The sequence below is a fragment of the Cynocephalus volans genome, chromosome 15 (genome assembly GCF_027409185.1).
Source record: "Cynocephalus volans isolate mCynVol1 chromosome 15, mCynVol1.pri, whole genome shotgun sequence".
Taxonomy (NCBI): Eukaryota; Metazoa; Chordata; class Mammalia; order Dermoptera; family Cynocephalidae; genus Cynocephalus; species Cynocephalus volans.
The window spans coordinates 23,202,303-23,226,450 of record NC_084474.1 but is presented as its reverse complement, the minus strand read 5'-3'; the positions used below and the strand labels follow the sequence as shown (position 1 = coordinate 23,226,450).

General features: G+C 36.4%; 1 protein-coding gene across 3 annotated transcripts in view; it reads left to right on the top strand.

Annotated features, from left to right (window-relative positions):
• The window catches only part of PDE7A (phosphodiesterase 7A), a 64,062-nt gene that overhangs the window by 34,171 nt on the left and 5,743 nt on the right, over window positions 1–24,148 (top strand). For all 3 annotated transcript variants that reach the window (XR_010021773.1, XR_010021772.1, XM_063079510.1), the window contains exons 4-12: window positions 2,007–2,158; window positions 3,951–4,014; window positions 8,832–8,927; window positions 10,771–10,871; window positions 16,330–16,461; window positions 16,658–16,749; window positions 18,949–19,093; window positions 19,712–19,808; window positions 20,591–20,671. Coding sequence is in view for 1 of the 3 variants with exons in the window: in XM_063079510.1 (XP_062935580.1) it covers window positions 2,007–2,158; window positions 3,951–4,014; window positions 8,832–8,927; window positions 10,771–10,871; window positions 16,330–16,461; window positions 16,658–16,749; window positions 18,949–19,093; window positions 19,712–19,808; window positions 20,591–20,671 (960 nt within the window). In the remaining 2 variants the exon portion in view is untranslated. The remainder of the gene's footprint in view (window positions 1–2,006; window positions 2,159–3,950; window positions 4,015–8,831; window positions 8,928–10,770; window positions 10,872–16,329; window positions 16,462–16,657; window positions 16,750–18,948; window positions 19,094–19,711; window positions 19,809–20,590; window positions 20,672–24,148) is intronic.

Genomic DNA, 24,148 nt, shown 5'->3' with positions numbered 1-24,148 from the left:
AGAAATTTAACTCCTCAATTGTTTTAGATAACTTTGTATTTTAGACTCACTGGAATGAAAAAATGGGAGAAGTAAACATATAACAGTGTTTTATTTGGGTGTATGGGAACCTCAGAACTCATCAGATATTTCAAAAACGGTATGCATTTATTCAACATATTTTATAATTACCTACTGTATACTTGGCACTGTTGTTCGGCTTTGGACTGCAGAGATGAAAACAGTAGTGCACGCCTGTATTGAAACTCATCATTTGTTGAAGGAGACAGATAAATGAGCAATTATAATACATTGTCAGAAGTACTAGATGAATGTTCAGGTAACTTTGGGAAGCTGGAGGAGGTGCCTTCTACCTCTTCAAGATGGGAGGAGTGTGTATTAAGATGTGCTTCTCAGGGAAGGTGACTCCTGAGTTGAGTCTGGAGAGAGTGAGAACCTAAAACATGTAGCCTTCTCTTCCTGGCTAATGAGATGGAATTCATATTAAGATGATGTTTTAGTTCGTTTTGTGTTGCTATAACAGAAATACCTGAGACAGGGTAATTTATAAAGGAAAGAGGTTTATTTGGCTTATGATTCTGGGACGGTTGCATCTAGCACGGGCCTCAGGCTGCTTCTACTCATGGCAGAAAAGCAGCAGGCAGCCAGCGGGTACAAGCAGATCACATGGCGAGAGGGAGTAAGAGAGAGGAAGCAAGAGAGAGAGAGAGAGAAGGTGCTAGGGTCTTTTAAAGCAACGAACTCTCGTGGGAACTAATAGAGCGAGAAGTCACTCATTAATCCCCCCTCCCCCCAGGGTGAGTATTAATCCATTCATGAGGGATCTGCCCCCATGACCCAATCAGTTTCCAACACTGCCACATTGGGGATCAAATTTCCACATGAGTTTTGGAGCGGACAACACATCCAAACTCCATCAGATGATGAGGAGCTACTGAATGTTTTTATTTAGAGCTACATGAGCACATTTGGAATTTAGGATAATTACCTTGAAGCGTTCCTCCAAGTAGACGGATTAATATCAATTTTATTACTGTCCATACTGCTACCATTTATTTAGTACCTGCTGTGCATCTGCCTTGTGTATAAATTATCTGATTTAATCCAGCACTCTTTGGATTAGATATTATTGCTATTATTTTAGAGAAAAGGAAACACAAGGCAGTAGAGGCTAACTGAGGAGTGAGTGAGTGGACACACAAGAGAGAATGGCATTCCCTGTCATTCCACCTGGTAGATTCTAATTAATAGAAAAAGACAGATGATGATTTGTTGATCCTTAGTCTTAATTTTCATGTGTTTTATATTGTGAACATTTTACTGAATTTAGTTTGATTCTAAAACTTAATGATAAATTTATGTTTCCTACAAGATAGCTTTTAAACCAAGTCTGTTATTTCATCTGGTGCTCAAAGAAACTGTGGTTTATTCTAACACTAGAGGGAAAAAATGGCTGTTAAGTTCACTGAAAGGGAGCTTATCAGTCTCCACTGTAGAACCACATCTTTTCTAGAGTTTTTCACCGTTACAGAACTTTTATCCCTCTCCTTTAGAACTCTTATATAAGCCACTTTTCCTCCATTTCATTTCCTTTTCCTCTAAATAAAAGTATCTTAAGCAAATATTAAAAATGGTACCTTATTAGGATTTGAAAATTCCATATGTAACTTGGGACCTGGCTTTTCAAATAGTTTAAAACTAGATGTTTCGTGTTCCTGCTCCACATTTATATAGTGTATTGGAGTGATAGAGTGAGAGGTGATAGTTCTTGGAAGTGAAAAAAACTGCCACACTCTTCATTAGCTTTCCAGATGCCGTCAGCATTAGCCATTCACTCCTTCATTCTTAGTTCTTCAGCTGAAAATAGAAATAAAGTACCTCTTTTCTCCTAGAAATGTGGTTAAGTGATTAATGCATTTTAAAAAATACTTGTACATAACTGCAAAGAAAGCACGCACGATCATAAGTTTGACTGCTGTACTCACCTTTTACTCCTTTTATTTCAGCTCAATCTGAAATTGAAGTGTCTGTCTCTGCAAGGAATATCAGACGGTTACTAAGTTTCCAGCGGTATCTTAGATCTTCACGCTTTTTTCGTGGTACTACCGTTTCAAATTCTCTAAATATTTTAGATGATGATTATAATGGACAAGCCAAGGTGTGTATAGCTTTTTCAAGAAAACATTAATTTTTTGATAAGTTTACTGAAGCCCTTTTTCCCCATACAGTACTGATTTATAGAGCCCCTCTTTTTTCCCCTCATCTGTAAAGCAATTGAGCCCATTTTTCAGGTTTTTAATTTTTTTCTTTAGAGCAACTATTTCTTTTACATAGGTATTACAGAGCAAGGGAAATTTCTGGAATAACTAAAGTGTGAAAATGTTATCATTATAACATTAAGTGACAAGTAGGTCAATAAAACATTAAACTGTAAAATCACAAGAATCTTAATTTTGGGAAGAATATTAGAGATTACCTGATCCAATGTCTGTATTCTATCTGTAAGGAAACTAAGGCTTAGAGAACACAGAGGACTTGTTTGCACTTACCCTGCTGATTGGAGGTAAACCCAGCACAGGAAGTTAGTTACAGCTCATGACTTTCAGTCAATGAGTTTTCATAGTCTGTTGCATCAAAGAAAGATTTTGAGGACTTAGACGTATGTTACTTAAACCTAGTTATTGTGAGCATCATTTACTTCATCTTTGTATACTTTAAAAGAAATGTATTAATGAAGGTTGAGTTTAAAAACTTGTTTTTGACCATATGAGGATTTTAAAGAACCTTAAGTTTTTAATTTATTTTAAAATTATCCTTTGACAATATTTACAGGCCAGATTTTGTATGTTTGTGTAGATGGGGCTGGGGTACCTTCTTTACAATTACATTAAGGTGAAAAAGTTTGCTGCCCTATTTGATAAAAGAAATCAGTGGAAAGTATTCATGCTTTCTTTAAATTTTAAAAAGTTTACAAAGTTCTGCTTTTTAGAATGAAAATATTGATCTATCATTGGTCATTAGTACTATGATAATCTCTAATAGTAGTATCTTGGTGTTGCTTATCAATTTATTCATAAATGTATACAAATAATGATCTTTTGGATGTAAAATAAAAGTTTTTTCTGAAAAAGTCTCCAAAATGTTCAGGTTAAGAAAATGTACTGTAAAAATATTTGGTTTTTAGGGTCTTTGTGTATTTATTTGCTTGACTGAAGTACACATTATTCTAAAAGTTAAAGCAGTAAATTCTATCAATTATTTTATAAAGATATGTAAAGAGTACAAAAAAATATCCCTTAAATTGGAAGCTTTTTTTAAAAAAAAGGAGTGACAGTTTAAGCGTGGTACAGTATCAGTGTCAGGTGCCTGGGTTTCAGAATCAGACTGCCTGACTTACAATCCCAGCTCTATCACTTTCTATCTGAGCAAGTTAGTTGCTTTTTGCCTGTTTTCCCCATCTGGTAGATGAGGATTGAAAACAATGCCTACTTGATAGTGTTAGTATAAGTAGTAAAAAAGTAAGTAAGATATTTATAACAGTACCTGGAGTATACTAGTACTCAGTAGCTATTATAACTTATTTTTACTAGATTGTTAAAATCTAGTTTCTAGACCATGCAACATATGAACTACACTTCTACGATGTTAAATTATATTAGAATTCTTGAGGGTTTGTGGAACTATACAAATAAGGTGAAAGAAACACTAACCTTACCTGTGTATTCACTAATTGAAAAACAAAAAATATTAATTTTTCAAAAGAAGTTTATTCCTTTGGACATTTTTTGGAGCCAATTGGAAAAGTCATTATTAAAAGGAGAATAATATTTGGTACTTCTTAAAGTAAATCGATCGCTGTCCATTTTCATTAACTTCTCTATGGACTATCTTCAAAACAGAGAATGTTATTGAAATTAAATTACAGTAGGAATGTTTGGTTTTCATTTCAGTGTATGCTGGAAAAAGTTGGAAATTGGAATTTTGATATCTTTCTATTTGATAGACTAACAAATGGTAAGTGAAGAATTTGACCTACTCAAGTTAATGTAGTCTCTAGATCACTGCATTGATGGTACAGCCACTGGTGGGTTGTTGCTTTCATTTACATAGGTTATGAGTCCTCTGCTGGCAGAGTGAGCAACGTTTTGTACCTTTTTTAGTGACTTTTCTAAAAGCTTAGAGAATCAGTCTCATAATTTTGTGTTTTGATTGTTACCGTTAGCAGTAATCAAAAGTCATTATCATGATCATGACTTTGCTGATTGGCAATCAGTGCTGCCATTATTAATAACCCAAAGTGAACATTATTATCTCATTATGTTCTGATTTTTCTTTTTTGGCTTCTTTTAGATTGTGGCCATTTACAATGACACCTTCTGATATTATATTCCTGTTTTGATAACCCCCGATGCATAGTGGATTCACTGTCTTTTGAGAGGCAGCCTCTCTTGTAGCACTGTGGTTCTCAGGCTTTTCTTTCTCTGTACACTTGAGAGATGTGGCATGTGATGATCAGCAGCAATGGTTCCCTCTGGCACTGCTTGCCCTTGGTGGTAGGCGAAGAGCTTGTAGCTTCTTTAAGAGGGCTTATTAGAATCTACGGAGAGTATGAATGATTTGAGGGAAAAAAAAATGCCCACAACTGATTCTGATCTGCTTACCACCTCCTGAGTGTAGTTTTGCCTGGGGGGGGGGAGGTGTCATTTTTAGTTTTGTTTTTGGGGGGAGGGTTTCTTTAATCTCCTTGGGAATAGGAGCAAGATTCCCTTTGGGAATCACTTTTATTTAGGGTGAAATTTTCGGCCTAATTCGTGGTGGTACATGTAGTTCAACTAGTTTTTGTGCATTTTGTCTAAATACCTTTAAAAAAATGAAGCAGAGTAGAAAGTACATTGAGAAGAAGTCAGTTGAGAAGAAGTCAGTTCTGACTGTTTAGAATGATGAAATAAATGTGGTTCTGCTGTACTTTGAAATCATCTTCTTTTTCTTATTTCACTTTGGAATGAAGCTTTTTTCATGGAGAAGCAAAATATGTAAAATGGACAAACAAATACAACTTTTATCTTGATGACCAATGTGGCTCTTTTAGTATCACTACATTACTCTCTCTAAGCTGCATGGCAGTGCTTAGCAAAAATACCTTCTGCTTGTCTATGCACTGTTGACAGAAGATACATTAGACTGATCCTAGGCAAAACTGTGAAGACAGTGAAGTTTGCCTGTGCCAGCAAAGCTACCCTCTTACTTCCCTGCCTTTCTGTTCTTTTCCTTTTCTCTTTCTCTTCCATCTTTCCTTGCCCTTTGCTGTTTGGAGTTTAAGTGTTCTGTGCCTCTCCTTGCCCCCACCTTGGCCCATTGACACAGGAAAGGCTAATATTTACAAAGTGGCCTTCCCCTTGGCGTTCTCCTTTTTGAAAGTACAGGTCGTGAAATACCAGGTGGCCCACCTTCTTCTAAATCTGGGAAATCCCCATTTCCTAACTCAACAAAATATCTCTTTAGGTATCTCAAGATAAATGTAGATGAAACAATGCCACCCTATCACCCTCAAGGTTTAGCTTTAGATGAACTCCAACAGCTCATAGCCTATTATTAGTCTACTGGGATGCTTGTCACTCATTGAAATGGTTGATTGTTCTTCTATAAGTTTTACTTTTAAAAGGTATCTACCCTGCTATTCAGGGGGCTTGGTGATGAAAGTGAAGTGATCTTGACAGTGACAGTGTGTAGCATGGATAGCATTAATGACCACCAGTCTACTTAGTTAACCGAGCACTCTGCCTTTCCATTCATTGCCTCACCCCTGGAACTGAGTCTTTGGAGAGGGTGGTTGAATAGTTTCTTCTTAGGGTTGATTGCAGGTAATTAGGGGTTAGTAGAAGCCATCCATGGTTAGCTACCCACCTTTGATTTTACAGGTGGCGATATATACTTCAGCTACACAGCTACCTGAAAGTTGTAAGAATTCTCTACTTGAAGAGAGACTGGGGCCGGCCCCGTGGCGCACTCGGGAGAGTGCGGCGCTTGGGTGCACAGCGCGGGTTCGGATCCTATATAGGGATGGCCGGTGCGCTCACTGGCTGAGCGCGGTGCCGGCGACACCAAGCCAAGGGTTGCGTTCCCCTTACCGGTCACAAAAAGACAAAAAAAAGAAGAGAGACTGTTGGGGAGCAAATGGGCAGAAGAAAATTGCTTGCATTATGTAATTAGAACAGATTTCCTTTCAAAACTGCTTAGCTCAAAATGAATTTTGGAAGATATATTTCCATGGTATCCAAGTGTACAGTTTTTTATTCTTGCTTATTGATCCAGTACTTTCTTATATTTCTTACTCTGGTATTTCCCGGAAGATAGTTGGGGGAGGACAAGGAGGAGTAAAGAGATAAAACTCAGTGCTTCATGCCAAGACAGAAGTCCCCCAGCTTGTCTGCTCCAAGAAGGAAATTAGTTATTGTCTGGTAGGATGCATTTGATGTTCCTTTTACGGGGATGAGAGTTAGATAGCAAGATATGACTTGTTATCCCTGAAAGCTGCCTGGTTCATGAGGACACTAGTCGCCAGGCCTGTGTTGTGGTGATAGCCTAATCCTGCCAGCTCCCATCCAGAATTACTTTCTGAAAACTATTGAGCACCACTACACATTAGGCAGTCCTATCCTTTGGTATATTTTAATGAGGGTAACTTTTTTGTAAATACATTTTTCTCTTCCAAGAAAGTGTTTATTTACATTTTCATTAAAAAAAAAAGTTGTGTGCCTGTTTTCTGTTTAACACAACTAAGCATCTCATTTTGAAATGTTTCATTGACTTGTGTTGTTATTCACTTGTATTAAAATACTCAGTTGGTGTCTTGTGAACTGAAAGGGAAAATAATGTTGCATGCAGTTTTCCAATTTGATATGGGCAGTACAATTTAATAGACTGGTTTTTGTCAGGCTCCTTTAACGTTTTTAGTTGGGGTGGGGGAATGGGCAGTACATGTGTCCCTTATTGTAGTTTGCCTGAATTCCAGAAGAGGGTATTTTCCCATTAGATGATAGCTTTCTTAAAACTTATTCTAGACCCTAGAAATTAATAATTTGTTTTGTTAGGTTTGGAAAATAGTTTTGGGAGAACCCTATGATAACCTAAATATACAGAATATATCCTAAATATACATATACATTGTAAAATATCTGTGTATACAGCCAAAAAAAGTTGATCGTTACAGCAGCAATAACAGAAACATAACTCACTTCTTCACCAATGGTTCCAAACTACATGGACTCTTGTTTGTGCCAATAGAGTGTTATCAGGACTTAATGCATTTCAACATTTCATTTCTTTAAAATAGAAAATTTGAAATTTTTTTCTTTCCATGTGAAGGTGATATGTCAGGCAGTTTTTAAAAAGAATCTCTTTTGGACTGTCACTTCCTTTCTAATGTTGCTCATGAAAATATTGCTCCAGTTAATTTACTTTTTCCTCAGCCATGGGCTTCTGTTGATGATTGTTTAGGCATCTTTGGAATCGTAGACTTCTTTAGAGAATACTAGAATCGTGTTTATGTTATTGTTATTCTCTGAGTGTTGGCAGTAATCTATGAGATCAGACCCCTTTAAAACATGCAGTCTGTTTGATTGTTAAAATAATACAGCATATGTGTCCTTTAGAAGAAGTCTACAAAACTTTGAGAAATATAATAAAAGGTATAAAAAAGTGGAGGAAAAACTAAATATTATAAAAATGGTAGTTGTGTCAAATTTTATTTGTATACGTGGTGTGACTGCAGTCATCAGTGAAGGAGCAGAAGTTGAGGACAAAGATGACCATTGTGTGTAGCAACTTATCAGAAAACTTGGCTGTGCAGGGGCATGGCAAGGGGCCAAGAGAGGTTGAGATTCTTTGTTGTTTCAAAAAATAGGAAAGTCCAGAGCATGTCTGAATGCCGATGCTTATTGGGACAACATAGAAAAGAGAGAGACTGATTGATTTGGGTGGGGGTAGATGTATCTGATGGAACAAGGAAGTTCTCTGAGGAGGTGTGGACAGACTGGCTTTTGAAAGAAAGGGAAACCTGAGGGCTTGTATTTTTTCTGTGGAGTAAGAGGTCGTGGAGATTGAGGGGGGTGGATGGGAAGGGAGTATGTTGAAAGTCTGAGAAGAGTAGAAAAGGTTGAAAAATAGGCATTTTAAAAAGTGAAAGAACCATTTCACTAGAAAAACATAATATTGCTGAGGAATGTTGACCATGAATTTGTAGAGATAGAGTTCTGTCTAGTTTTGTGATTTCCCCCCCTCCAGCAACTCTCAGGTTTTCTGTTGCAGCTATGGAAAAGGCAAGTGGTTGAGTTCAGAGTTTTGATCCTAAGTACCTGGAAAAGGTCACTGATCCCTTCTCCTAGCCCCATATGGATAAGAATGAACACAACCTTCACCTAATAAGGTTGCAGCCAAGGTAGTTTGCCTTGTCTGGGACAGGCCCACTTCAGTTAAAGCAAGGTGGTAGAGGGGATGTTAGGAGAAGAGGTTAAGTGCAGCCGTATTTTAGGTGCTTTGGAAAGTTGAATGTCTTTTTAAAAAATTAATCTATTTGAAAATGCTAATTTTTCAGTTCTGTGGTTGTGGAAAACTGAAACAACAAAAATTCATTTTTTCTTAGAGTAAAACAAAGATGTTACATTTAAAGAAGTTCATAACTGGTAAAATTAGACGCAAATTTAGATAGACAAAAAGTAGGAATTAGTGCTCTCCATATTGGAAATTTTATATTGGAAATTTTTGTTTGAAAGCACAATGTAATCATTTTAGCTGTATTTCCTACTAATGTAATATCTTTTCTTTCTTTTTAGGAAATAGTCTAGTAAGCTTAACCTTTCATTTATTTAGTCTTCATGGATTAATTGAGTACTTCCATTTAGATATGATGAAACTTCGTAGATTTTTAGGTAAGTGATTCTAAATTTAACAGTAAAAATATTTATATAAGAACTTGTTTAAATTTTGCTAGTTATTGCTCTATAACAAATAATCCAAAATTAGTGGCTTAAAACACACATTTATTTAGCTGTGCATCTGTGGGGCTATAGAATGCTTCTTCTGGCCTGTCTGAGCTAGTTTGTGTACCTGCAGTGAGCAACAGGTGAGCTGCACGCGAGCTTAGCAGGCCTTGGCTGGGACCTCAGCTGAGACCCTGGTCCTGACCCAGGTTGGCTCTACGTGGTCTCATATAGAATTAAAAGGAGACAGAGGAGTTTGGTACCATAATAGATTAAAAATAAAAAAGAAAGAATTATTATTTTACAGTAAGCTGATCTTATTTGAACAGCAGTGGCAGATTTCCAAGAGAGAGCTGATGTGTATAGGCTTCTGGAGCCCCAGGCTCAGAACTGGCCCATCTTCGTGTCTGCAGAGTGCTGTCAGCCAAAGCAAATCAGACTAGAATGAACCTGTGCCTCTCAATGGAAAAGCTGCAAAGTTTCAGAGCCACAGATACAGGGACTAGTGAAGAATTGGGATGATTTTGCAATCAGTCTTTTAGACTGGCCACAGCTTGTTGACAAGGATGACATAATTTCTGTGCTTTTCTAAATTTTTGAAGGCTAAAACTTTAAAAGATCAGGTGTATTGCCCTTAGGTGTCTTTTTTTTTCAGATCCTTGAAATCTCTTGACAGTAGACTTTAAAGATTATTCTGAATATGTTTAAATGTGCAGAGTATTTACATGATACTGATCTGCTAGGAAAAAATTTACAGTATTTCACCACGTAAAGAAATATTTTAGAAAAAATTAAGCAGTATGAGAATGCTTTCTTATCCCTTTTTTTTTTTTTTTAAAGCAAGAAGATAACATTTTCTTTCCTCTTAAGTACCAAACTAAGATATATTTATTACCTAGGACTTTTGAGAAACTTTTTAATGCATATTTATTTATAAGTAGTATGCCTGTAACACTGTACTAATATATAAATTATAAAATACAAAAATAGATATTAACAAGGGTGTTTGAAAAGGCTATCATAAAGGACAGGATCAAAGTACATGCAGAATTCTAATGCTCTTTCCCACGCTAGTGGGTTATATTTCCCCCAGCTTAGGGCAGGCTCACATTCCTTAGAGACCACTGGATTAGTGTGATGCCATTGGGGCCATAGTTCAGGATTGATGGTGGGGCATGACTCCCCTAATCCTAATCTGCTGCTCTTCCATGATAGCACAACAGGCACTGAGCTAGAAGGCAGAATTAACAAAAGCCCTCCCCTGGTACTGATTCCAGATCCTAATTCCAGATCCAAAACCGTGATGCACACATTGTGTCATTTTCATAAAGCCCAGTGTTTATACTATTTTAGCTTCATAAAGATTTTTGCTAGCTTTTGTGTACTGCTGAATTTCTAGTACCTAGAACAGTACCTGGCAGTAAATATTTGTTGAGTGAATTGTACTGTTTTTATCAAACTGAGAAACTTTTTAAATTAAAACAAGTCAGAAGAGTTTGGCTCCATGATAGATTCATAGTTTAAAACAGAAAAAGAAAAAAAAATTATTTTACAATTTTGACATGAATACATTCTTATTGAAAAAATTTTCAAACAAGGTAGGAGTCAGGTTGGTATTGATTCTTTGGGTATATGTTTTAGTTGTGAGGTGATTATCGTATCTCTGAATTTGGAAAATTTTAGCTGATAGCTACATGAAGCGTGTGAATGGTTAATTCATAATTATCACAGTTTCGTACATGTACATATGTCCCATTTTCAATAAAATTGGGGTCTTCTTTCTTTGATGCAGTTATGATTCAAGAAGATTACCACAGTCAAAATCCCTACCACAATGCAGTCCATGCTGCAGACGTTACTCAGGCCATGCACTGTTACTTAAAAGAACCTAAGGTAAGGGGTTCATTTACATAAGGTGAAAATCGTTAAGAAAATTCCTTGTGATTTACTTTCAAATACTTTTCCTTACACTAGTGACTTTACTCAAAACCAGAAGCTTCCTTCATAAGAATGAGATCTAGCTTGATCAAATTGCTAAATGTGGCTATATTTGTAAATTCAGCAACCAGAGTTGGGGTGATTGTTGAGAGAGAGGCTGGAGAAGTCCAAGCAAGGCCCCAATCACTTGAAACCTTGAACAATGAGTGACAGCGTTTGGCATTTACACTGAGTTCCACATGAGCAGCATGAGGGCTGGGACAGCCTCAGTCTGGCCCAGCAAATGAATGGGGATACTGAGAAAATTATCCTGGCTGTGGTGTGAGAATGAATCGGACAAGACCCTAAGCATGAATACTTGCCAGGAGCTATTTCAGTGCTCCATGACAGAGATCATGGTGGCTTGGGGAGGGAGAGAAGTGGATGGTTTGTAAGATCTCTTGGGAATTAGAATGAACAGGGTGTGGTGTTTGAATGTGTCTGGGGGAAAGAAATGGAGGAGTCGATGAAGACTGGTTTGGGCAGTTCAGTGGAAGGTGGAAGTGTTCAGTGAGAGGAGGAGTGGAGAAAGAGGAGCGAGTGTGGGGGTCGGGCTGATGGAGATGAAGCGTTCCATTTTGGATGTGCAGAGTGAGATGTATTCGTGCAGCATCCAAATGGAGAAGTCTAGTAGAGTTGGATAAGAGTCTGAAGTATAGGAGAGAAGTCAGAGCTGAGATACACATCTGTTTGCCCGTGCATGTTTCCTCTCCCTAGAGCTTCTGCCTGCCACCTACCTCTAGCTGGGTGGCTGCCTACCTCTAGACCTCCTCTGGGCTCTTCCTTCTGGCTGGATATCAGGAGTGAGGCAGCTGACTAAACCAGTTCATGCCGGTTGGTGCTGACTTGAGACCTCCGTCAGTCTTCTGATTTTTAAAGGGATTGTGGAATATGTGAAAAGGCCTCAGTTATTTTAGTATATGTATCATTTTTTTTAAGTCAACTTGATTGTCATATAACTTAAATGCAGTAATAAAATGAGTAATTTTTGTGTGTATAATTTTGACAAAAGTATACTCCCAAGTGCCCCAATTTTTAGTTAAATTTTTTAAAAACTCGGGGCCCGTGCTCGCTTCGGCAGTACATATATTAAAAACTCGGGGCCAAGACTGAAACCTCTGTTTGAGAATCTTGTGGGAGAAACTGTAAGTAACCACCATACAATACAGTCTTGTAAATGGAATGAGGGAGATGGGTCTGTGCGGTGCAGAGGAGGCCTAACTCGTCAGTGAAGGCTTTTCCCACTGGCCACACCCAACCGGAGCAGCCAGGGGCAAGGAAACAGGTAATGCCAGGCAAGCAGTGTGGGAGACGTGTGATGAAAATGAATACAAATGTGATTTTAAACACTTTTTGCCTATGTATCTTCTAAACATTTTTCATCATTAACATACTCAGTGAATTCTAGCCAAAGCTTCAATTAAGGATACAGATCAAACCACTAAGCCTTAAGATGCAAGCAGCTCTCTTTTTCCTTATTATAGTTAAGATATAAAAACAGAGTCAAAGTTTTTGAAGTGAATTGTAAAAAATTGGAAACTTTAAGTTTGTATCACTTTTACTTCCTGGGCCTTCACATAGCGTCCCATTATTGAGCGTTGTCATTAACTTAGTACACATTCATTGAGCATCTGTTACATGCCAGACACTGTCCTAGTGCTAGGAATGTAGTGGTGAACAAGGTGGGAAAGGCCCCTGGCTTCGTGAAGCTTACATCCTAATAGGGGAGGCAATCATTAAACAAACAGATGAATACAATTTTGATCTGTACTGCAGTAATTACTGCTATGAAGAAACCAAAATAGAGTAATGTGCTGGAGAGTGACTGGGTGGATGGCAAGAGTTTGCAACTTTAGGTAGAGTAGTCAGAAACCACTTAAGGTGAAAGTGCATAACTGAGGAGTCAGCTATAGAAAAATCCAGGTGCAGAGGGAGTAGTAAGTAGAAAGGCTTCAATATATATACTTGTATTTAGTGAGAAATTTGTTTTCAATTTTTATACCTTATGATTTATATTAAGAGCTAATTCTTGGACTCTTCTGTAAATGAAAACAAGAAATATTCCAAGCCCAAGAAAATACTGAGAACTTAGAGAACAGATCCTTCTCTCTGTATATGTATCATCTTTAATTTTAATATCTATTTTTTGTGTCCTCAAAGCTGAATTTGTATAGATTATAAAGCATTTTGTTCCAGTTAAGCCTGATATTTTCTTGATTTATTGACACTAATAACATTTGTAGTTGTCAGCTGGGGAGGTTGTGATTTTTCCATTTCCTATTTTAATGTTTGGTCTCATGTTTACATTTGAGCTTAAATTAATGAATAACTATATTTAAACTAGGCCTGGATAAAAATTATACTTATACATGTTCCAGAGATAAGCAAACCTACTGACCCTTTAAACCTTGCTTTACTTGTCCCTGAAAGTTGAAATGAGAGCCTGGCCCCCACGTCCCTCTCGAGGCCAGCAAGACTGATGATGGTTGAGTTTCTTTTCTTGTGGATGAACCTTTATTCATGTACCAAGTATATACCTAGCAACATGCTAGTTGCTGATGACAAAAACTGTGTATAAGAAGTAAATTTTGACCTCTGGAATCTCAGTCATGGAACATACTGGAACCTAACGTGGAAACCATAAGAATGTCAGCCCCCCAGGGCAGGAATTTTTGTCTGTCCATTCATTAATGTATACACCTGTCTCTTAGAATAGTGCTGGCACGTTGCAGATGCTCAGTAAACATGAGTTGTGTTAGGGAATGGATGTTGCAGTACGGTCTTTCTAATTGAGTAGGTTCACTTTAACCGTATTAGTTCTCTGTTTTTAGATCTCTAGATTGTGCCTGATTTTAATGTTAAAGCTAATGCTACAAATACCCTCCCTGTGCTTTTCCTTTTTGTATGTGGGAAGTTCTTTTCTTAATAAGTTCTAAGGACTGACATAATAAATCCAGAGTCTGGATATTTTATCTCATTAAACTACTCTCTTTATGATAGTACCAATTTATTTTTACCCTCAAAAAGAGAGTATCTCAGTTACCTCCTTTCTGCTATTAGATATATATTTTTGATTTGGCAATTTAGCAGGGAAAAAACTCTCACTTTAATTTACTTGTTTGGGTCAATTTTGAGCTTAGATTTTTTTTTTTCTTGTATTTCCTCTTTGGGGAAATGTGTGTCTAGGTCTTTGTCATTTCCTACAAAATATTTTTCCTAGTTTGCATTTTAATTTCAGTTATTAGTTATTTTTTCACATTTTGCCACATCACAGCTGCTAAAATTATTCTGAAATTGATTGAAGTCTTGTATTAAATGAATTAGACACTTGTAATAACCATTACAGTGGGAAATCAGCATAATGATAGCAAACAATGAAAACAAGTTTTTTGTTGAACACAGGGAAGCTCACTATTTAATAGTTTTTGGTTTTATTGAAAAAGGCCCTGATAACTTTGCAGATGCAATTGCAGTCCAACCTCCACAGATATTAAATGACTTGCAATTTCTTCTTCACACAACTCTTCTTTATTGCTGGGTTTTACCAGATATAACCACAGGATGGAAATAACATTTGCCTTTTTTAAAATCCACTTTAAAAAGTTGTATTAATGTCCTTGAATTCCTCGTCTTTGTTTTAATACTCATGAAGATTTATTTTTACAAGGAGAAATGTTACATTTTTATAGAGTCAAATTTTTCTTTTTTTGTATTTGTGTTTTCAGACTTACTTTTCTCTCTACAAATTTTTAAAAATTTAGTTGCTTCTCATGTTTCTGTTTTTAATGGTTAACTCTTTAACCTACCTGAGATTGTTTGATGTCATATGTAGTCATACATTCATTTTTCTAATAAGTCTAATTATGGATTATTGTATTCTCCCAGGATGGTCTGTGTCTATTCTTCTGCCACTTTCACTGTGTTTTAGTTATCACAAGAATATAAAACTTTTGCATATTGCTTAATAAATTACATGTTCATAAAATATACACACCCATGCCCATTCATTTATATGTCAAGGAAGAGAAGTTGCTTTATATGCAGTATGCTCCATTTTGTATGCCTTCTGTTCATCTTGATTTGTAAGCAGTGCTTTAAAAACCTTTATTTTTAAGATGCTTTTGCATGTCCTACAAAAATAAATAATACACATTCTCTGTCCGTAGATAGTTTACAGTTTTCCAGGAGATTCAAGCTCTCAGACAGTGATTTTTCTGACTGAGATGAACTTAGCACAGGGGTGTAGAAAAAGATGATTCATTCTGGCATAGAAAGAAAATAATAAAAGTTTAATCTATATTTTTTAAACTCATATTTTTAAAACTTTCAATTTTCATCTTTGTTTTACAATATGCAACATATGTAGTTCAGTATATAATATTACAGATTATAATCTGTAAGTAAATATACCTGTATTGGTGGTGTATGCTCAAAATTTTTCAGTTAGGGCAAAAGATCATAAAAATTTAGGGAGCCACCATTGTCCTCTTTTACATCTAAAGAAAAGCATGCTCTGATGAGTGTTATTGTGACAAGACGTGTGAAGTGCTGTAGAACACAGATCAGTCCTTGCTGGGGCAGGGGCTGGAAGCAGAGAACAAGGAGGGTGGGTCAGTGGAGTTGGAACTTAAAAGATAAGTAGAAGTTTGCCAGAAAATGAGGGGTGATTTATGAAAAGCAATCAGGGTGGTAGTTTTTTATCACTGAAAATTTTATTTATTGTGATTCTTTTATTGTGTCAAATAAGTTTGGAAATGATTATTGAGAGTAAAATTATAACTGCTAGTTTACAAGATTGTGTTTTCTGACATGAATACATTGTGTCCATTGTTCTGAATGTATTTATCCATTGAGAAAGGCTTTTATTAGACTTCTGCTCACATGGCTACTCAACAGTGTCCTTAAACATTAGGCCTACGGGAATAACCTTGCCTTTTAGATCATATTATTGAAATCCAATAATCAATTTGTTGATAAACACCTCCCAAGTTATAGGTCTTCTGTTTGGCAATGGCTGTAATAATAACAATGTGCATACCTGTGTTTGTCATTTTGAAGCCATTATTTCTCAAAAAGAATGGTTATGCTTTAGCTACCATTTTAATTAAGTTTGTTAAAAATGAAACAGTCTAAGGATGAGCTCTGTAAACTCCGTGTGGGCAGGGATTCTGTCAGTTATGCCTACCCCAGTGTCATCATGAGGCCAGCGCCTGGCAGGCGCTTGGTGGCATTAACAAGCAGTCCACCTATAAAAACAATAGGAGTGGGGAGGAGACTGTCAACACTACCATTGGCTGCTAATTCAAAACTATTATAATAGTGTTGGGTTTGTTTCATAAATGTTTATGATTAATTGTTCTTTGTCACACTTTAGCTTGCCAATTCTGTAACTCCTTGGGATATCTTGCTGAGCTTAATTGCAGCTGCCACTCATGATCTGGATCATCCAGGTGTTAATCAACCTTTCCTTATTAAAACTAACCATTACTTGGCAACTTTATACAAGGTGAGTGCAATTTTATCATCAAAATAGAACGTTTTTGCATTCTAGAAAATGTTTCATGTTTTGAAGAAATGAGGAATGAAAACAAATTCTCAATCAATATTAGAATTTCAACCAGATTAATATTACTAACAAATAATTCTTTACATTCTGAAAGAGACTTAACTATTAAATAACTCAGAAACGTACTTTTTTCTAGAATACCTCAGTACTGGAAAATCACCACTGGAGATCCGCTGTGGGCTTATTGAGAGAATCTGGTTTATTCTCACATATGCCATTAGAAAGCAGGTAGGTTGGATTAAGACAAATTTAATTTGTTATCAACTATGGAAATTAAGTTGGCAAAGTAATTTTACGAAGTTTTGAAAATTGTTATTATGTTCAGTTGTTCCACAGTTTTTGTTAAATTTAATGGATAAATATCTTTTTTTTAAAGTTTGAATTAAAATTTTAATAATTTAAACCTGTTCTACAGTACTTAGTAATAATTTAGTGAATATTTATTTTTATGAAAGACCATCTCATGGATTTGAATACACTCCAAATACACAGTGGCTCAGTCATGGTTACTACTTACTTACATACATAGGTATTACATAGTTTCACTTTATACTCTGAATAAAACCTTAAGGCCTAGGTATAAAGGTAAATTTGATGGAAAGTAAACAGTCTGTATAATAAATAGATTCATTAAAATCTGTCAGGGAGTTTTCAAAATTGATAAAGAAAGTAAAGAGTGTGTTTTATATGTTCAATAGCATAGTCCTGGAGTCACTTCTGGAGCTACAGGAGAAAATAATAGAAAGAACAACAGAAAATACTAATATTTTATAAAAAAAAATTTAATGTTAAGCAGCCCATTTCAGAGCCTAATAAAAAGCATTTATTTAAATAAGCCCAAGATGATGGTAGAGGTTAACAAAAACCTCACATCACTGCCTCAGTGTGGTCCACAAACAAAAGCTTTTGCTGCTAATGCTGCACTGAGAGAAGATGCCCTCAGAAAACCAAGGAAGTGGATGTAAACCATCCAAGTCAAGCAAAATGGTGAGACACGAAAATACATTTGGGTATTAAAATTTACATATTATTCACTGTTCTATCCTTTCCCTTTCTTAATTTAAAACAACTGTATAAAAAAATGAGTGTTTCTTGTAACAACCATAAGAAAAAAGCTGGACTTTATTTTTTATTTTTAAAAATCTTTATTCATTGATACCATTTGGAATATGACAGTATTTCTTGTAAGTAAAATCATTTCTTGCCGCAGTACAAAATATAAAAATAGCTTAAACCGTACAGTGTTTGTGTATAGAAATTATGGGGTTTTTTTATTAAGGCGGATTAAAATGTTTGCCTCATTATTCCCTTTTAATCATGTTTTGTATTTGATGATTAACCCTGTTGAATTCTCAGATTTAATGAAAATAAAAACTAAAATAAGGAATACTACTTAATAGCATTCTTTTAGTTTTTCTTCGTTTAGAATTTTATTTAATATTCTTTTATGTTTTCTTCATTTAGGGTCTTCATTTGTGAGGCTTTTAATCTGTTTACCGCTTTTTACTGATCATTATACAGAGATAGCATTTGCTACAGCCCATTAAAACAAAAGGCAGGAATTTTTTTTTAAAGTGCATTTCTCTTGTTGTTTGACTGGAGGCAGTTTTTAAAATGATATAGTGTATTTGCTATTTGTACTAACAGGTTACATTTTTCCTTCCAGAGAATTTGGATATTCATATACAGATGACTGATTAGTTCTTGAGTTTAACCCTGAAAATACAGTTGAATCTAACTTTTATTAAATTGTTTAGTGGAATGTCATCAGACATCTTAGTCAGAATGTCTGTAGGAGTCAGTTGAATGGGCTTTTATTCTCTCCATTTGAATCTTCTGCCTTTCAGATCTTAGAAACTAAAAAAGAAACCAAAGTTATTTACCCTCACCACAAGAATTTTCCAGTAAAGAATTTTCTCAAACAACATACCAATGTTTATCGATTTTTTTTTTTAAAGCAAATAGTTCCACCTTGGCTGGCAAAATTAATGCACTCCTTTTGAAATGTTTGCATATTGGCATTTTTCCACAAACTCTCTTGGTTTTAGTTTTGATTATTTTAATGGGTTTTTTTTTTTTTTTTTTTTTTTTTGTCTTTTTTTGTCTTTTTTTGTGACCGTCTGCACCACGCTCAGCCAGTGAGTGCACTGGTCATCCCTATATAGGATCCGAACCTGCGGCGGGAGCGCTGCTGCGCTCCCTGCGCCGCACTCTCCCAAGTGCGCCACGGGATTGGCCCTATTTTAATGGTTTTTTGATGCATTTTTTTAACTTCTTTTTTTTTGTGATAAATTTTAAGTTGAATGGCAGTTAGAATATCTTAGGGCTGTATAAAGCTTTTCAAGTATTAAGGTTAAGAAAAAAAGTCAAGAAGTAATTATTTAATAGAAAGCCTAACATTTTCTCTTTATATTTCTCTAATTCCAGGCAACAAATGGAGACCCAGATAGGTGCTTTGATACTAGCCACAGACATCAGTCGCCAGAATGAATATCTGTCATTATTTAGGTCCCATTTGGATAGAGGTGACTTATGCCTAGAAGACACCAGACATAGGCATTTGGTTTTACAGGTAAAATGGGGCTTGGAAAGATTCTATTTCTAGGGTAAATCATGTGAGTATTAGAATAAAAATGAAATATTCCAGTATAGTTTTTCAGATTGGTTAAATCCTGAGGGAAAGGTGAGGTGTTTCCTTCAATTAGCACACACGGTTTCCTGAAGGAGATCACTGGTGGATCTGCTACCTGTGAAGGCACCATTGCTTTTGTAGTTTTCATACTCAAGATTTCTGATGAAAACAATTTCTGCAAGATTTAGGATGTAAATCAACAAACAGCGTTCTGTTCTAATAAATTCTCACATATAAAAAATGGGAGAGAGAAATGATTTATTTCTAGCTTATTTGTTTATATTTTATGGTTCATCCAGTCCTTGTGCTTGGCTCCTTGGTATTAGCAAGCATGTATAATTAGATTAGCAGTCTTACAGCCTCTTCATCAGCATTTCTGCAAAAAGCAATGGGTAGATCATCATAAAATTAATATAAAAGACAATGAGTATTTGTTGCAATATGTATTCTCTTTTTTTTAAGTGTTCTTTTTTCCACTATTAGAGTATTATTTAAACTTAGTACAATTCAGATTTTACTTTTTTTTTCTTAGAAAAATTTTAATATTTTGTTTGCTAGATGGCTTTGAAATGTGCTGATATTTGTAACCCATGTCGGACCTGGGAATTAAGCAAGCAGTGGAGTGAAAAAGTAACAGAGGAATTCTTTCATCAAGGCAAGTTACAATATTGAGTAATAATCTATTCAGTTTATTTGTTAGCATCATAAGAACAATATAAAAACACAACCACTTATGAGTTTAGCAGTAAGGTGCTTGATATTTTTAGTGACAATTCACAGTAGATGTACATATAATCAGTAACGTACGAACTAAGCATCTGTTTTGAAAATTAGTAGAACACATGTATATATGCATTTATGAATATACATAGATCAGGCTGGAAATTTTACTGTACAGAAAGATTTCCATGAACTTGCTTCATTCTTGTCTTGTCAGAGGGCATGGCCATATGAACATGTAAGACATTGTCTTGTGATTTAAAGCCAGAATCTAAGGGCCTTCATTGAACTTACCTTCTTTTAAAAAATCTAAGTTGTAAATTAAAATGCTGACAGAATTACAGTCTTGGGGTACCACCTAGTAAATATTTTCTACTTCCTTCATGTAAATAAAGATATCAGATTGGTAGTCTTTTCTATGAGTGAATAACTTAAAAATTTAAAAAAGAACTAATCAAGACACTGTCCTCTCATGAGGATTAAATCTGTTTTTCCTAAAGAATTTACAGGTATGATGAAGGCTTTAATTATACATTTAACCAATAGGCTCTCCAGTTAGCTCAATTGGTTAGAGCACAGTATTATAACACCAAAGTCAAGGATTTGGATCCCTGCACCAACCAGCCTCAAAAGAAAATAAAAGAATATATATATATATATATTTAACCAATGGATGCATTCCATATTATTAATTCTGTCTCTTTTTTTAATTTATAGGTGATATAGAAAAAAAGTATCGTTTGGGTGTGAGTCCACTTTGTGATCGTCAGACTGAATCTATTGCCAACATCCAGATTGGTAACTATACATATTTAGATTTAGCTAGTTAGAAATGCCACTTATTTTAATTTTGTCAAGAAGAGAAAGATATTTAAAATATGAGAATAATTCAAAGGGTTCTTGGAAAGATTTGTATTACCTTTTAATTCTATTTTTCCATAAAATTTTTGAATTACCCTCATATAAAATATTAAAATTATATTCATTTCTGTTTTTAAAAATAACTTAAGAAATTTTGTCTGTGTTTTCCTTTATTATGGCTCTTATAATTTACTTTCATTTGATCATAGGTCATAAAAATCATAATCTTGCAGAGCAGGCAATAGCTTTTGTTTCTTTTCTAAAACTAAATACATTATTTGCAAAATTATTTGTGTTTGCAATACATTACACATGGAGCTTCTTTTGCGGAGTTCTGGGACTGCCATTTTAAAATGAAAAGGTGACTGAGCATATCATAATATGAAAACTAGTTTTCACTACTGCTTCCTTTTTTGACTCTTTTATCACTGCCTGTTGATTCAGTCTAAGTCTTCAGCATCCTATATAGGCCTCTTGTAATCTGCCTTGAGTCATCTCTGCCCAGCTTCCCTCTCCTTTACCTACAGCAACTTGAGATGCTTCAGTGTCTCCCAAATCCATGACGCTCCCTTACTCTCTGTGCCTTGCCAGTCCTTCCCGTCTTGCCTAATAAACTGCTTTATCTTGAAGACCCAGCTCAAATGTCACCATCTCCAGAAGTCGCCCTCCACTCTCCAGGAAGAGTTCGTCACTCCTCCTCCAACTCCAAAACATCTAATACATATCTCTCATAGCCTTGCCTTGCCTGCAGTTGTACGTCCTTGAAGCCTAGCACCGCACATGGAAGTAGGATACACTTGAGAACTATTTGTTGAGTGAACCAGTAACTGTAGTAGAAAGCATAATGAAATGTTCTGTGGTGAAGATGGTGCAGCTTGTTGTAGAAGAGCAAGGAAGGATTGACTAGGATTGTGTGTGTCAGGGTTTGGCTGTAAAGTAGGGGGCAATGAGGAGAAGTAACTGAACAAGGCATTGAGGAAAGAGTATAATTTTGGTAGCTGGTGTTAGTAGCAAATATTAGGTTGAGTATGTATATCCAAACTTCATAAGATAAGGTTTCCAGAAATTCAGAAGATAGCACAGTCCTGTGGCATAATACCTGTATAGTCCATTTTGTGTTGCTATAACAGAATACCCGAAACTGGGTGATTTATAAAGAAAATGAAATTTATTGCTTACAGTTTCTGGGGCTGGGGAGTCCAAATTCCATCTGGTGGTTACGACAGTGTCCCAGGGGTCTCACATTGCAAGATGGTAGAAGCAGAGAGAGCAGAGCAAGAGAAAGACTTTCTTCTTTTAAAGCCCTCAGAACCACGCCCCTGACCACCATCTTTAATCCATTCACTACTGCATGGTCCTACAATCCAATCACCTCTTCAAGGCTCCACCTTCCAATGACCATAAAGGATTTCCCATCCTCTTAACAGTCACAGTGAGGGCTAAGTTCTTAATACATAAAACTTGGAGGACACAATTCAAGCTTCAGTGAGTTTTAGGGGAACATAATTCAATCCACTACAATACTGTTAAAGAAAGACCGTGATATAGGGTCAGAAATTCAGAAACGTAATCCTTACATTTTAATTGTAAAGAATCCTCACATGGAAGAAAGTTGGTAGCGACTGATTTAACTGCAGAGGGATAGGTAGAGAAGATGAAGAAGAATGTGGCCCAGACCTATTGAAGTGTGCAGGGATGCTGAATCTCCAAGAGCGCTCAGGCTGGCTGGGAATGCTGAAGTTAGCAGAAGGGATGTTTTTCTTTTGGGAGGATAGTGAGACAGTTAAAAAATAGATCTTTTTTGTTTTGATTATCAAGTAGAATAATCTTCAGATGGAAAAGAATAGATAAAAAATGGGCAAAAGAGAATTGAATTGAAGATAGGCGAATGGGTAGTAAATTCACTGTAGCTATTTTAAGTAAATGTCTTTTTGCCTGAGTAAACTACTCCCTTGTTTAATAAGAGAACTTGCAAGTGAGGTTTAAAAAGTTGAACTTTTACAAGCATCCCTTAAACTGTTCATATCAAACTATAGATCTTGTCAGTGTTGGACATATCTAGAATGGGATAAGATAAATGATGATAGTTGACATCTACTGACTCCCCATAACACCCCTTTTTCAAATAGTTGGCCTAGTTTACACAGTTAACAGGTGTTGCCATTGGACTTCAAATCCAGGTCTTTCTGACATCAAATCCCAGCCTCTTAACTACTACAATAAGCAGTGATTACTACTCCCCATAGGGCCAGTAAGTACAAGTCATGTTTAATTAATTTCCTTTGATGGGAACACTAGTTTTGTTGAACAAGAAGATATATATTGGATAAGAGTAAGGCATTTGACTAGGCATCCTGTGAAATCTGTGAAGATAAGGTACAGGCATGTGGGGCTAGTACAATTAGGTAGATTAACAAATGGTTGAACAGCTATGCTCAAGGTACTAATTAATAGTTCTGCCCTCCTAGAGGCTGTGTCCTTGGCCCCAGTCTAATCATATTTATCGGGTACTTAAGCCCTAAAAGGATTTTAGGTTAACATACAGCCTGAAGTGATAGCTGATTTGTTGGATGTTAGAGGCAGGATCCCCAAAGATCTCAACCAGCTGGGACAATGGAAGGAATCAAATAAGATGAATCCTCTAAGACCTGTGACGATAAGTGTATTGCTAGAGGACTATGCCAAGTGTATGGCTAGGCAATTCGTAACTAAAGCCAAAATGTTTCATTATTTTAGTTACACTAAGTTTCCATTTGTATTGTCAGGGCTAGGGCTCACAGACCCTTCAAACCCATTGTACAGACTGGGTCACCAGTCCCCTCACATGGATGTCCATGCTAGGTAGTTGGGAAAGATCCTGGGAGCCGTTGGCAGATGACACGAGCTCAGTTCTCAGCAGTAGCAGCAGCAGCAGTGGCAATGGCCTCTTCAGGCATCGGCAACAACAGCCTCCAGCAGCAGTAGTGGCCTCCCCGTGGCCCCACCAGGGCATCCCCGGGGCAGGGGTGTGTGTATGCGGTGGATCAGAGTATCCTTTTTTATACTTAAGTCCATAACCCAGGACACCTGGGTGCACATGCGCAATTACTTTAATAGCCAAGGAACACCTGGGCACACGTGCATATTTACCTCAAATGCTCAGCAAGATTCTGAACATCTGAGGGGCCCTGACCATTTTTCTGAATTTTCCCTACGATAAGATTCTGCATTTGGGCACAGAATTCAGCTGCTCATGACTTAACCATGACACATAGGAAAGATGGGGCTTGGGGCGGCTGGCTTAACGTGGCCCAGGATTGTGGGGCTGGCTGCTGTGTTCTTTGACTGCAGCAATAATATTTTTCTGTTTGTTATCTCTTTCTCCTCACCCAAACCTAAGCTCCTTGAGGGCAGGGATCTGGTCTTATCCACTGC